Here is a 17,148-nt window from a genome sequence, read left to right as displayed (position 1 = left end):
TTAACAAACTATTTGTAATAATTTATACCTATAGTAATAATAATAATTGGTTTTCGATTTTTTTTCCAATATGCTTTTTTTTCATTCACTTTTTTTCAATTTGCTTTTTTTTCCTTATGCTTTTTTTCACTTGCTTTTTTTTCCTTTGCTTTTTATTCACTTGCTTTTTTTTCTAAGCTCCATTTATACATAATACTAGGTTAGGTCGGTTAGAGATGTCTGCAGACGTACCATATTTTACGAGAATATTCCGTTTTTTAACTAATCGTATCCGTTATTTAGACAACTCTTTTCTTTAGGTAGTTAGTAAATAGTGTATAATATAGTATAGTATGTAGTATATGTAGTATAATAGGTATGTTATAAGTATAAACTTATAAGTTATAGGTACCTATGGATAAATGTTATTATAATATCAACTTATAAATTATTTTATTAAAACTTATAAGTACCTACCTATATGCACCTATAACTAATTATATATTTTAGAAAATTAATGTTAAAATTAACTCACTCCTCAAAAAATCAATGATCGTCCTATATCTATAGATTTTTTTTAGAATTGACATATTTTAACATAACTTACAGATATTAAACATTTTTTGAAGTAAAAAAATTAACCGAATACTAGTTCTATCAGTTCCAACATCTATCAGTTTTGCCTTAATGCTGCGTGTTGTACAATTAAAAAATCGTGTCATTTTAATATTGGCGGTGACTGCCGACTGCCCAGCTGGTATAATAATAGGTAGACTAATTGTCTGCGGACATACACAAATTCAGTTCACAAATTAAAACAGTTACCAACTTTTGAGACACTAATATTTTTCGAATTTTGTTTTCTATTAAGCTACCTTGATACCTGCAGTCTACACTCTATACTATGTACACTTATATCATCTTAATATAACGTAAACCTGTCATATAATTGCTTTATTATTATATTAATATATTTTATACTGTTATTATTATAATAATATGTATTATATAATATATAATACGAATATATTACTTATATATTATTGTTTAGGTAAATTGAGTTTTGTCTGTAATACAGATTAGTATTGTTATTAATTATTAAAAGCTAAAATAGTATAGACTATAGTTAAATGGAATATAATTATTATACTTAATACCTCATATATTTTTAGTACTAAGTACCTAGTAAGTACTGACAATTGAATTGTGGGGACTTAGCTAAAATTGGAGGGGAACTAAATACGGGGGGGGGGGGGTTATTAGCGCAAATGAATATATTAACAATATTAAATATTGATTAATGATTTATATCAAGAGGATATCAAACCTGCATGTGTTGTCTACGTCTACAATAAACAAATAAAACTACATAACAAAACGAACAACGTAGCAAATCTGCATTCTTCATTCAGACATTTCTTCATTCAATTTTGTATTTTTACTCTTTATATTTTATATTTAATATTTAAGCCAATATTGGGTATTTGGGTGATTGACCTATTACCAGATTTACCAGAAGGAAATAAAACATTTTTTCACTCTAACACTCGTGCACATGTCTATCTTAACATTTTGCAACTCCATTGTATAACAAAACATTAAACAATGTTTATGGCGGAGATATATTATTATGATATGTAAGCCATTTAGGTGGGAAGAGTTTAAAATAAATAATTTTGGCACTGTGTCGTCGGGCGATGGGCGACTCTCTCTTATATATAGTGTATATATTTTTATAAAATGACAATATTTAAGAGAATAAAAAAAAACGTTTCATAGAGGTGTTTCTCAGCTATGCCGACCATCAGTGTAATGTGTATCGTGGCCGTTTGAACGTTGTTACTGCAGTCGTATCACGGTTGCCCGTTTTTTACTTACTGCATAATAATATTATAAATTATATACACAAAGTATTTCTATTATATAATACATATTTATGTCATGTACAGCTGGTTTACTTTGAATTTCCGTAGAATGCTCATTTCGCCAAAAACGGAATAAACTCGGGTGTGCTGTTATTTCAACGGCCCGTCGTGTCGAAATAATACGTTTTTGAGACGGTAACATTAAAAATATTACCTATGCAATATAAAAACGTAAACCGCATCCGGGATTGCCGAATAAAATAATAAAATTCGCGTTTTACTGTACCCATATATATATTATAATATTATCACCGACGTGTTTTCCGTGTAATACGAATATCGGTTTAAATACATTTCTAGTGTCGACGACTTCGGTATATCAGCAACAGTGCAGCTGTAAAAAGCCTATCTATATGTATAATATTATATATTAACAAGAATAATATTAATTTATTGTTATTATTTTTAAATCTTACAATCGCACGCTGATGATCATTTTAGTATAATAACACTGTAAGTACAAACCGCTCCAATATTCGTGTCAATACTACCCATGCTTAGTATTTACAGTAGTTAGTATATAATTATCTGCTTACGGAGCTTTGTTTTTTATTTTATTTAAAAATATTGTCGGTATTTATAGTGCGCTTATATTAAATGCAACTGCATTTTTGATTGCATCAGGGTTTATTGAACTTATTGACCACGTACAAGCATATGCTACGAATTACGAATTTTTATAAAGAAAAAAAAAACTTGAAATTAACTTGCGCTGTATTTTTTATAGAGAGAGGGGGCTTAGAATTAAAATTCAATAATAATATGCCACCATTTATACCATTCAATATTAGGTATTCATCAATCATCATTTAATTATTTTCGTGAATAAAGATTATTACTATTTTAAAACTCATTTTATTACTTTCGAGATTAGTCTTTCAGTTAAGTATGTAAGTAATTAGGTAGATATGTAGGCAGGTATTTACACCGAAAGGTATTTCATTTTTCATTAGAAAATTAAATAATATGCATTTAATATTACTATTAAATAGATACTTAAATTAGAGTAAGAAAATGGTGTTGTTTTATCACATTTTGTATTATATTATATGTTTATGTTCACATAAGTACCTACATAACAGTTATAATACAAGGTTAATATATACATATTACCGACTACCCACACAGTGGCGTACCTATCTATCTGACTATAAATATTTTACAATTTCCAAAGGTTAGAAAAGAAAAATGTGATAAATTATAGTATTATAACTTTTAAAAGTACTACTTTAATACTGATCACTCTTGACGTCTGCAGCTCATTACCATTAATATTACGTCATAATGACTCAGATGGCTGATACTTATATAGGAATGCCTTCTACGATGTACCTTTATAGATCAGTTTGAGGTCGCATAATCGATACTGATACTTACGTTTTGGTATATTATGTCTTTCGATTTTCTATAAGTGTATACAATATACATGCAAGATGCATACTACAGCAATATACAGTTATAGTTGGAATTAAATAATGTAAATCATTTCAACACGGCCAAAGTAATTTAATTTTTTTTCTTCAAATATTAAGTGCTTCTACATTTTTCAACTATTTAAGCAATGTGTATAGTTATGTATTAAAAAATGTTTAGGTTATAACTTATAACAATGATCGGTATTCGGTAATACTTATAAGTGCCAATACTGTTATCGCGAACAATCATACATTTTTTATTTTGGTATGTACCTACAACCTACGTGATTAAATTTTTTTGTTCAGTATTTATTATGTAAGCAATATTATATAGATTATAGGTATTATATTAATTTTAGTTCATATATTTCAAAGTATTAAGAAAATGTTTACCTTCGTTATCATGACGAAAAGTGTAACCTTCTGTTATTAAAAAATACCCTTCATGGCTTTATATGATAACACAATTCTTCCCAGATGACACTACAAAAACAAACGTGCATTCCTACCCCTTGAGTAAACATGTACTGGTTCCATTAATTTAGGGTTCTCCATTAAATCATCTTAACCTCCATAGTGGTCTTACTTTTTATCTCTTCAGTTAATCTTACCAGAGTGCCAGACAATGAAGACATTATGAGTATTCTTCATCGTCAACAAATAAGATATTATATCATGATACAAAAAATAAAATAAAACAACATAATCCAGATTTAAGAATGCAATTATTCGAAAAACAAATATTATAAAATAGTACAATTTACGAGTTATACGAGTACCGTATTTAAAAAATAAAAACATTTAAAATCCAAACATGGATTCCAAAATCATTATGATACATTTTATAGTAAGATAAATATAAAGATAAATATGTAACGTTTAACTAAAATAGTAGTTGCATACTTACTTCTCACATTATTAGTATTATATTTCTTACATTTGTGTTCATAAAATCAGAATTTACTCGTTGAATATCGTTCAACCGTTGTATTTGTTGGTTATTGTCGTTATTGGTGGATTATTTAATTTGCGAGCGATCGATATCAAATTGAAAAATTGCGTTCAATAATTTTACAAAATATTATCATCTCGACATTATAAATTGTCAAAGCTTGACGAGATAAGTCTGTTGGTAATAGTCTGGTGCTGAAACAGCTGTCTACAGCTTGTCTTCCATTGATAAAGTCTTATACATTTATTATCCATGTGTATATAATATAATATACCTACATAAAAATAAACCATTCCTATATTTTATGAATCATGTTTTATGAATAATTTTTTTTATGTTGTTCCGCTACAGCGTTTTTAAATTGAATTTTAAAAATAAGAAATACAATTATTTATGTTACATAAATTATTTAATATTATAAACAATTAATTAAAAATACTCATGCATCAAAATCAATCACCCTCTGCAACACGCATACATGCAATTACGCCTGTTCAGTCCTTGGTATATATGTACCACTTAACAATAATAATAATTATCATATGCTATATATACGTACGATTGTTTATAGTGGGTATAATATAAAATAACGCGTATACTGGTGGTCTGGCCCAGGCAGAGGATCCTGTTTTTAGGACTCGACATGTGTGCTCATGTGCGCGAATATCCGAGATATTGTACGCTATAAATACGAACCCCGAAGAAGCTTTCTCCAATCTCGCTTTGTGCCCGGCAATCTGCCAAAAAAGATCGCCGCGACGACGGTTTTCCTAGATGAAATGCCGACGCTTCAAAGCCGTGTTCCGATGTTTTTTGTTTTTTTTTTTTAAATAATATTGGAGCATATATTTTACACGTTCGATCTCTACCCTGCAAGAGGCTGAACCCCGGACATCTTTTATACACCCGTGCATATCATAAAAAATAATATACAAATGAATTATAGATTTATAAATGTGTACCTACGAGCTACGTCCTACTCCAATATTGCAACACATTATTATTATTATTATTATAGCGCCTGGGTCTGTGTATATGCGTACAGAACTAAATGTGTATATTATGTAGTATACCTACTCGCCACTCTCGTGTCTGCGAAAACTTTATATTTGTTAAAATTAATAATAATATGTTTGGGAACGTTTACTCACTAAATTACTACTAAATTTTCAACAGCAGCCACGTTTATTTATGTCTTAAGTATTTTTGATGTTAATTCAGAATAATGAAAATTAAATTTGTTGTTTTTGTGTCAATTAACGATATGTGAGGCAAATAGCCAATTTATCGAGCTAATAATTTATGTAAGCATTTTAAAAGTAGAATTTTACATGTTACACTTGGCGAGTGGGTAATGATCGTAATTAAGAGGAAAATCTGCATGTGATTGTCGAGAAACTAGAGATATTTACATGTATGCAGTCATATATCTAGCAAAATACTGTATGAAATTTTATTATTACGAATTATTCCTCATTTCCTTATTATTATTTATGACAGTTATATTCATGTCACATTTTGTTTTTTGAATAAGTATTACATTTGTTTCTTTTTGCGTCATATAGGATCGGATATCAATATAACCAATACAATAGATTGACATTTAAAATACGATTGTTTGAGCTGCTTGAGCTTAAAATAGGTAACAATAATATAAATAATAGTACCTATAATACCATGGAAGAAATTGATTGTTTTTGTGTTGTGCCTTCGATACATTTTAATCTTTAAAATATAAAATACAAAAACCCTTGTAGATGGGTATTTATTAAAGCGATTCTTTAGGCCGTGGTTCGAATACTTTAAAATGGATTTCAAGTTTAAATACTTTCAAAAGTTTTTAAACATTTAGGTAACATATTTATCAAATATGTTAGTTAAACATTATGATCGTATATTTAAATTACATCAAAGAAACTAATGAAAATGTATGGACTTATACAGCAGTTGTCTTAAAACACACCTTAACTACTAGGTTTGACCCAAAATAAAACAATCCCTGGCAACATTATATTATTATAGTGATAATTTTCTGATCGAGATTAATGATTAACGAGTTTAACCTGAAACAATATTTACAACTGTCATTAATTTATCTTTGAAGTGTTTAAGTACCTATATAACTAGTTATTATCTGCTTATTAAAGGTTACAATATACAATTATTGAATTATTTTAATATGTCTGTATCGAAAATATTATTTTTATCTATCAAGTTAGATGCATGGTATTGATAATTATATACTTATATGGCATATTTAATGTACCAATTTTATTCATATACTTAATACCATTCCTATTATTAACAGTCAATGAAACTGTGTAATGTCTATTATGATTTAATATTATGTTTCGTATTGTCATTTGTCATCAACAATTTGTGACTTGAGCGTAACGAATCAATATACTTGTTGCGTATATTTATTTATTTATGATTTTTGTGTTTTGTGAGCGCAACTATATCCAAAGAGTAAACAATTCTATGATTAATAATTACCTATAGAAATAAAAATATATTAAATATTTTTTAAGTAAAAACGTAACTGTATTTTGGTCTGGTCATATTATGGTTCCTAAAATTACTATCATTATTTTAACTAACTTATAATACATAATTTTGTTCAAACTGATTTATAACTATTTACTTACAACATTAATACTTTCAGGAAAAGGACAGATTATTTCATTACTAAATAATACAAACATCAAACTGACGCTTATTTTTTCTTTATCTTTATGATATGTGGTTATAATTTTCTTGGTCTGAATGTACCGATTGTTAATTTTTTATGATCATTTTAATAAAACATTTTTTTTTCAGAGAAATGGAGAGCGATGATGATTATTATACCGTTTCGGAGTGTTTAAGTTCAAAAGTTTCTTCATACGGTTCATGTACGCCAACCGCTTCTGATCAAGATGAAGAAGTAAATATCGTTTAGTAAAAATTTTGTATTATGATGCATTTCATTGATAACTATTAAGGTTAGGGTATGAACATAACTTGTACTGGGAAGGGGTACAGGGGAATATAGTTCCCTATTACTTTTGTTTTTTTGAGGGGCAGGGTGACACTGTGACAGTACCTCCATTTTGCAAATTACTTTTTTCCAAATTTTGAGATATTGACGTTCGACGTAATAAGAGTCTACTCTAATAAAATCGTAAATTTGAAAATAACACCCAATTAAAGAATAAAAAAACATTTTTAAAAGGAATTTAAATCATCAACGGACGATTGCATCAGTGTACGATCAAAAGGTTCTATAGTATTATATTATATTTTATATAATATAATTTTTATAATAATTAGAGCACTGGTTAGTTTCAAGAATTATAAAAGTACCATGATATTCTATGACAGTTGGAAATAATATAGAAACTAGTTATTACATTTTTTTTTGCATTAACATTTTCGAGCAAACATGTTTTAGTGTTTTATGCTTACATCCTTAAACATAAAAAAATGGTCATTGACTTCCAAATTTTATATCCATAATCCATACATGATGAATTCTTATTGTATCAACAATATTTTCATCGATAAAATTAATATCAAAATAGTTTGAATATTTGAAATGTATTGAATTCCATGTTCAATGCATTGCCGATAATATATTATCACTATCAATATCGGATATGGATCGTGTATGACACATTAACATGCATTTATCTATTTTGCACAGACATCAATATTAAATTCACTAAGCAATTAAGACAACATTATGTATGTTATGGTCAAAACGATTTATTTTCTTTGTAATGATAGGTATATAAATCAAAACTAAATTGCATGGACATTTACATATTAGTAAAATGTTTAGTGTAGAGTAACTTACCAAATATCCTAAGCATACAAAGATCATAATGAAAGGCTCGTATTGATAAACTTATAATGGATTTATTTTATAAACGATCCTAATCTTAAACACTTAATAATTTGCTTAGGTATATCATATAATCCGATAATGTAAATGTGTAAACAGTGTAATATTTAGGGTTCCTTTAAATTTTTAAATTTTTGACTTATGATTTTTCAGTTTGATACTGACACTGTTGTCCGAGAAGTGTTGCAAACTAGAAAATTAATGCTTTCGCCTGTTCGAGGATGTGTGGAAACTAGTGAATATATTTATAAAGATACGCCAATACTACGAACTGAAAAACAGCCTAAAGTAAGTACATAATTTATTTTTATCCCAACATTATGTAGTAAATTTCAAAGCATTCATTTATTAGTTATTTTATTGCATTTGTTTGACGGATGCATCTAAGAAGAGGTCAAGGAATTAGTTATACTATGGTTATAATAGTTATTTTATTGTTTTATTTTTAATTACATCGTTAATATTTATGACTTCGATGGTGAGACTTTACAAGTGTACGTGTTGGTACAGTTCATTACATAAAAACTGCAGTAGACCACAGATAGACTGGAGTTCAAATTAAATTATCAAATGTAATCGAAACATTCAATACCATAAAAAATGTTAATTATAGAAAATTTGCAATTATTCTAAAAATAAAAATAAAATGTATTATAGTTAAAACTCTATTTGATGTTTAAGCTTAATTATGTATACCAGGCTGATATCAAATTAAAGAGATGACAGCCAAGTACAAATAACATTAAATATTTAAAAAAAGATTGGCTACCTATGTAAAAATGACTCACTTAACGTTAAAAAGTCAAAACTTAAAAACATAAAATCATAATAAGGGTTACATAGTTTATAAAATTGTACTCAATTATACAAAAAAGGAATTGTTTAATATCTATACATTTTCTTAAAAATTAAATTATTTAAACTTCTAGTCGGGGATATCAAGAGTTTTGTGTAAAAAATAAAATATTTATGCTGTATGATAAACAAATCAACATTCTATATTCTAACATTGTACTAAATGTAATCATAAATTATTGAAAAACATAGAATCATAAAAATATATATTTAACCCAATGGCCTATGTCACCGAGGGCTCTTTCTAAAAAAAAAAATATATATTAAATCATATAAAGAATAGTTTTGATAAATATCTATGATGTCTCCCGATCTATAATTCCTTCATTACGAATGATGCCAAAATTCTAAAATAAGTTTAAAATACTATTTTAATTTTTCTTAAAAATATCAGCAATTCAATACTACAAAATACATAATATAACTAAAATAATAGCATCGTGGGGCGGAGACATCTATTTTAATGATAAAGCATCAATTGGATTTAAAACAGATTATGGAGCTATATTACTTAAAAAAGCCAAAATTAAACACTTAAATATAATCTAAGCTAAAAACTGCCATAAGAATATCAATCGGTGGATTCAAATCCAGTCTAGTTGAGACTTGCTCTCAAGTTGAGAGCATTAGGAATATTGCAAGCGAAATTCCACTTGACCTCAGAAGAGAAAAACTACTTCTTCTATATTGTGCCAGACTAAAAAAAAAACTTAAAAATCTGGCTAACAAAGTAGTAAACACATATATACAAGAACCCGAAAAAGAAAAGATACAAGTAAATAACATACTTGAAAGAAAACCATACACTTTTCCACCATTCTCATAGACCACAACGCCACAACATTTAATGTTAGTTTTTCTCTATAAAAAGAAAACACAATGCCATCCATCTATAACAACTTGCTCAAAAACATACTGCATGAGCACCCTAACAACGATCACATACTAATGAAATATATACTAACATTAAGGATCATAATTTCATTTCTTAAAAAATCAGAATTGTATAACTTAATTTCAAAAAAAAAAACTTAAGTGACACGAATCACACAAATGTAGATACATTAATGCCCAAGTTTTCGATGTATTTTTAGATCTATAAATAACAATTTAAATTTAAAATAAATGAAACGTATTATAATATAAAGTAGGTATACCAGTAAAGCATTAAGTATAGTTAACGCTCCTAAAATATACAGTGTTGTGGGCAGTTACCCTGTAGGGTCGACTTCTCGCTAGGGTTTGTCTTTATGTGGGTGCTGGAATGCTACACTACAGCGGACTTCACCGACTAAACAAGGAAAACGACCACAAGTCCTGCAACGACCCCGTACGAATTCTCTAACTTAATTAGTTAGACGGCACCGAGCAGTTCCCGGTCTAGACGGGTCTCCTGTTATTGGTTAATGATTTTTCGAACTTCTGCTGCATAGATGATAGGAGATTCTTCAGGACAGGACTTCTTGGTCTTATGATTATTATTTTTTTCCACATCTATAGATCCACGCACCCACTCCATCGATCAAAAACCACTATTCCTTTGTAGGTGTCGGATTTCCATTCATATCCGTAATCCCTCATCACATTAAATTTTGACTTTTTGATCTCGGCCTTGAGCTCGCTTATCATCTATATAACACGCAACGGTTGTCTTGTGGTCCCGTTAAACTTTATAAATCAGTCGTCAAATTTGGCTTGGATTTTTGAAATTCGATTGGCTACATAATATTCTTCACTTATAGGTTATAATACGTATCGAAGATAATGAGAAAACGTTATTACCTATATGGCCATATCCACATAATTGCTGTTTTTACATTTTATAATAAATATATTTAAAAGCTTGATTAAATTACCTTGAATTAAATGTAAAATGTTCGTTATTAGCTATAACCATATTTTAAGTTTTATAAATAGTATTTTATTACATAATATTTTATTCAAAATAATATAAATAAATAACAACCATTATTTATACTGTATTTTAAGTTTTCTCCTTTTTTTTTTAAATTTTGGTGCTGTAAATTACTTTTATCTTTTGTATTATTTTTAAATTGATAAACTACTGTTATTATTTTTTTGGAACTAAGAATCGACTGTCGGGGGATTATTACTTATTACTGATTAATGTCGCCATGAGTGTATTTTACATTTTATTATTTTGTTTGTTCAAGTGCTATATTACACTGTACGAGTTGGTTATTTTGGATTAGTTAGTGGTACTGTTTGTAATAAAAAACATAAAACATGTGAATACGATCCCTTCAATTCAAACATTCTGATTAAATGACTATCTATAAATATAATATGTCACTCGAATAAATAATAAAGTTGCATATTATTGTATAATGTATATTATATAAAATTCATTAAAATCTACAAAAGAATTCATTTGCCTTAGTATTATTTTTTGAGTGTCTGTGTGTCACATAAATATCTCTCAACAGCAGTTAGGTTTCTTGTCAATAATCACTCAATATATATCATATTATAAATAATATATTTTTAAATTTCAACTAAGATATTAAAATATATAAATAATGACAAATTTGCATATAATATCAAATTATTATTTTAAAATATTCATAGTTATACAATTAAAACTATATTATTATTAAAGATAAAAACAAAGCCAATTATATTTTATATAATTTAATTCTTTTTAAAAATAAAACTAATTGAAAAAAGTCTAGATAAAACATAAAACATAAAATTGTATATTAAATTGATTAATTATTATCTTATTTTTTATCTTGATAAATGTTATTCGATTATCTTATATATACCTAACTTGATTAGATTCATTTTTATATATCTTTGTTTTATACTGTATTATTTGGTTTGCATCGTAGATCCGACGAACGCTGTCGGTATTCTAACGAACATCAAAGGATGTTCAGGTATGATTGTTGCGCAAAATGTGTCAGTCATACAGTCACGCAACCCGAATAACCCACAGGTCATAAAGTACTCAGCCAAATTGTTGATAATTTATCAATAACTAATAGCCATACTAGACAAATAGGAACATAATATTTGAATTCATCAAATTAAATTATATGTTTATCAATACATATCTACCTATATTATGCATGCTTATTATTTATATATAATACATAATACATTTTCAATCATTATACAAACGAATTACAACATATGAAACATATAGTTCTGGTTTATCACTTAAAATGTCCAATTTAAAATTTACAAAAGCAGTTTATATAATTATTTTTTAGAATAAAAAGGATGCCTAAGATGCGCGTTATCCGCTTATGTTTCGAACATTTGTGTTCATCACGACTGGATCGCGTTTGATTATAAATTTATAACGACGAGGAAATATTTGTAATGCATATTCAAATGTATCAAAACATCGCATTGAACCTATTGTATTTTTTTTCTCGGTCCAGACGAGTTTTGGTCTCTCACATATTTTAGACGCGTATAACTATATAGGTGCCTACTACCTCGTAATCAGTATGGGAGTATGGAACGATCCTCTATGTCGGGCCGATATAAGTGTCCCAGCCACGGTTTGCCATTTCATTTTTTTCATCTTTAATTCATAACTGTAAGATCGAAAAAAAATCGTTTCCGATGTCGGGAGTGTCGGACTCGGACGGTGGCGGCGAAACAATAATATTATTACGACAATCGCGCGAGACGAGGGAGCGAGAAACCGACAACAACCGGCAGCGGTGTCGGCGGCGGCGAAGTGGTCGCGTCGTGCGTCGGCAAGTAGACGGGCGGCTGGGTGAGGCGACGTGACTCTGTGGTCATCTCGAGCGCGTGCAGTCAGTCCGAACCCGGTGGACCGATCGGTTGTGTCGCGCGTGTCCCCTCCGCTCGCGTCAGGTTGCCGTCAGGTGCCGCCGCCACAACAACGTTTCCCCCGAGCAACGCGACGACGTTATCTGACCAGCGTGCGCGTATACAACGGACGCGGTGTTTAACCGCGAACGGGTGGAAAATATTATCGCAGCCGGCGCGGGATGGACCGCGAATCCCGGCCGCCGGCCACCACCGTCAGCACAATAGCCGTCCGGAGCGGCGCCACCAGGATCGTCATAGCCCTTTTACAGGTACGCCACACGTCGTTACCGATGATTTACGATAAAGACGTTCTCGATCGGTCACCCTCGCCGTCCCATATTATTTATCCTTATTTATCGAACGACACGATCACCCACGGACCACGGCCCACCCGTCGAGTCTCATCTATATGTAGGGACCGATCAGATAGCCGATATAACGCACATTATGTATGTACCTATATTGTTGTTGTTGTTTTAAACGTCGTTCGGGTAACTCGCTGCCGTTTTTTTGACGAACACCCCCCAACGAAAAAAACAGAAGACCTACCGGGAAGTTCGTGACCCGTGTAGCTTACGCGATACGTACGTACTTATCATATTGTGGAATAAAAGTTCGAATCGGCACGCGATTAAAACCGTCATGCCGTATAATAGTACCCATCGAAAAAAACGATTTTAGGCGCCGCGACACATGTCTGTGATATAATTAATATATTTTTTAGTACACGCGAATAATACAATTACTATGATAGCACGCGTGTGCAGGTTTAATCACGTTTATTCTTAGAATTTTTTTTTTAAACGCCAGCGAATAATTAAATACCAAATTGTTTACACTGATATAGATACCTACTATCAATTGATTACGACGATTAACAAATTTTGCACTTTATAAAAATAAGTTTAATCGTTCAGCCGAGTTTCGCGTATAGTTTTATTATTAGCTAGCCATTTGCTAATCGTAAATGGTACTTATACGGTACATATTTTATATTAAATTATCACGTGTACTGTGTACTTACTACCTATGTATATTGAACAATAATGGCGATATTTATAATATAGGTATGAAATTTGAGTGTGGATGTATAAGAAAGCTTTTATATAAATCTACTATTTATGTATGACATATTGAGAGAATTTAAAACGAAGACTAAAACAATATACTATATACACTATTTCCCGACGTTTAAGAATATTTGTTGTCCTAACATAAAAAGGCGAGTACTTTTCGAGAATTCGATCGTGCACGTATTATAGTCACGCTTTAGCATGTTCTGTACTTTTGAATATTACTGAAATGAAAATCGACCGTTACCGATGTAATAAACGCGGATATTGTGTTTTCCGATTGTATTTTAATAAAACATACAATATACATTAAAATAATACATACGCGAGTCGTTTACCCGAGCACAATTGGACCGCGGAAGACATCTGGAACTGTTCCACGTATATAGGTCATAACTCATAATAGAGTATAAATGCACCATGACGCGTTGCCAGCCCGGCCAAACAAAAATCGCTCCACACAGGGGTCGGTAGTTTGGTGTGTGATGGAGGGGGGGGGGGTCAGGGTGCTGCAACTTGAATTATAATATATTGTATAATATTGTATACATACGAGTCCAGGGGCGCACAACTCGTTTTCAGCACGTTTGCCGTATTTTAAGACTCATTCGCGCGAACAGAAAATACGCGATTCGGCGCATACCGTACATTTCGAGTTAAATATACATCATGATAGATATTAAAGTCATTACTCATCATTACAATATTATAATTATATTATACGACCAACGGGCTAGGTAGCATTTTTTGTTTTTTCTGTGAATGACAACATTTTTCAAGTAAAAAATATTCGAAACCTTTGCAAATTGTCACGGCCCGAGATAGTTGTAGATCCGGGAAACTCCGACGAACGCTATCAGCGATTATCGTTTCGTCTCCTGCAAAGGGTTAGAACGTGAGCGTATTGTCTTCCCGCTCCGAGCGCATGTACCGCTGGACAAATTCTTCGAAGAATGTTGTCCCGGCGCTGCGACTCCTATTTTGGGCATGGCGGAAATGAAAGTCAGTGAAATATCATTAGTCGCCGTCTTCTACTGCAGTCTCCGCGTACATGTTGTGTATATATAGGTATTGCAGGTCATACGAGAACGTCACCGCTGTCGGATCGAAATTGTTTTCCTATAAATCATATTATTAAAAAGTCTCGAAAATTAGATTTCTCGCGGATAAGATTCTTCTTCTATCCGTCTCTTTCTGTACATAGGTTCTAAACGATTGGTGGTACGTATGCCACACAGTACTGTCGTACATCATGATAATAATATATGTAACTCGAGAGTGAGGCTATATTATTCTATAGAGCGAGATTGCAGCGTTTTGCATATCACCTAATTTGTTGGCATGAGATGTTCCGTATTTTTAGAATAAATCTCAGCTTGCAGCAGCAGCAGCAGCAGCAGGAGTTCGCGCCTGCTGTCTGACTTCAACCGCGAATAATATATAAACGCTGCAATAAAAAGAAAAATGTAAAAATAGAAGGAATCAGCGTATACACCAGACCGCACATCGAAACAATGTTTTTTTCTGTCGTGTGGATGCACGTCGAGTTCATTCATATTGCAATATTAAGTGCTTTCGGATATCAAAGTGTATATTTTATTGTATTACTGTAGGTGTAATATCCAGGTATAGAATATTTTTTTAAAATTATTGCTGTTTACCAAAAGTTATTATAGAGGAAGTATATGATATTAAGACATATTATTTTAGTGTAGGTAGGTAATAACGGATATTCTATTATTTCTACGTATAATACGTAATATTGGTGTTTTATTTCTTGTCAAAACGTTGTGCTTTGGGCCGATAGCGTTGAGTTTCATCAAAATATTTAACATAGAAATCAACTATTTGCACCACGAGTTATAGGAATAATAAATTTAATTTATGAAATGTTGATTAAAAAGAAAAAAAGCAATAATAGATTGAAGAATTTTTAGAAATACGTGGTAAATATTTAGAAAATTGTATATAATATGAACAATTTTGTGAACACATATGAAAGCATATACACTATACACATGTTAAATTATTGTAATGACAAAAAAAATATTTTGTTCAGTATAGTTAATGAAATATTTCATATTTCCATACCTACGTAATAAACTACAGCATGGAAGACAGACTGCAGGCATACATACGTACATCCATCATCATCAATGACCCAGAAAATCGAAAAAAATTCCGTCTACCATACGGTATGCGGTTGAGTGAAATTAATGTGAACTTGACGTAATACTTCGTGAATAACCATAAATATTATTTATGTATTATCATAATAATATATGAATTTAATTTTATAATATTTGGCTATTTAAATTTAAATCGTAATAAATTACATAATTATTGAAACAATTTTTTTTGTAAACATTTATTTGTACTATTTTCCAAAAACATTTTATATTATTTAAATATCGAAAAGCGTATTGTAGAATACTTTTTGTTTAAGGAAGAAAAGAACAGAGCAACGAGTAAAAAATATTAATTTTGTTAATTATAATAGTTTCAAATTTCTTACCTATATTCCAATACGTTTTGTTTTGGAATAAAACACAATATTTTTAGTAATTTTTATTTCAAATTAAACAAATTTATTGTTTGTTATTTTTTTGAATATTATTTGTTATTATACATGTTCTTACAAATTAGTTATAAAATAAAGACATTACAGGTATTTCATATTATTTTAAATAAGGTCATATTCCAATTTTTTTAACCACTATATGTCATAGACCCCATTAGGCCTACACTTGGAACATAAAACAATAGACTATTACGGATAATATGAATTCTCCGATTGTGCGTTGCTAACAAATGACGTGTGTCGTGTGTGCGATTTTTGATCATATTTGTCGAGGTCATATACATAGATTACTCGACAATTTTTCTACATGTGTTAGTGTGTATTTTAAATTGTCATTATCATTACCATTGCACATAAATATATAGTATATATTATGGAAATTTACATGGCAATTTAATGGTATTTTTTAAATAGAATATAACGTATATAGGTAGGTTCGACTCTAAATCAATAGCAACAGCTGCACATGCAATACACGGAAAAATGTCTCGGCTTTTTAGGTCTCACTGTTAAAAAATATGTACAAGTACTCAAAAATGTTGTATTATATTGATACTATATAGGTTGGAAAAAATATGTACTACACTACAACATATTATCAACATATTATTTAATTTTTAAATGTCTTCTTTTTAGTTATATATATATATATATATACATACATAAATA

General features: G+C 30.0%; 1 protein-coding gene across 5 annotated transcripts in view; it reads left to right on the top strand.

The window, feature by feature from the left end:
* The first annotated feature begins 1,805 nt into the window (after window positions 1-1,805).
* Window positions 1,806-17,148, top strand: part of LOC111037509 (muscle M-line assembly protein unc-89) — a 53,868-nt gene continuing 38,525 nt past the window's right edge. For 3 of the 5 annotated variants that reach the window (XM_022320131.1, XM_022320133.1, XM_022320130.1), the window contains exons 1-3: window positions 1,809-2,357; window positions 7,092-7,197; window positions 8,311-8,445. In XM_022320131.1, coding sequence (XP_022175823.1) covers window positions 7,096-7,197; window positions 8,311-8,445 — 237 coding nt within the window. In that variant the 5' untranslated portion in view covers window positions 1,809-2,357; window positions 7,092-7,095. Of the gene's footprint in view, window positions 2,358-7,091; window positions 7,198-8,310; window positions 8,446-12,801; window positions 13,095-17,148 lie in introns of those variants that run through there. The other 2 variants (XR_002604889.1, XM_022320132.1) reach the window with 2 other exon arrangements.

The sequence above is a fragment of the Myzus persicae genome, unplaced genomic scaffold (genome assembly GCF_001856785.1).
Source record: "Myzus persicae strain clone G006 unplaced genomic scaffold, MPER_G0061.0, whole genome shotgun sequence".
In the NCBI taxonomy this organism is placed as follows: domain Eukaryota; kingdom Metazoa; phylum Arthropoda; class Insecta; order Hemiptera; family Aphididae; genus Myzus; species Myzus persicae.
Note: the sequence above shows the minus strand (reverse complement) of the source record. Positions and strands in the feature narration are given on the sequence as shown.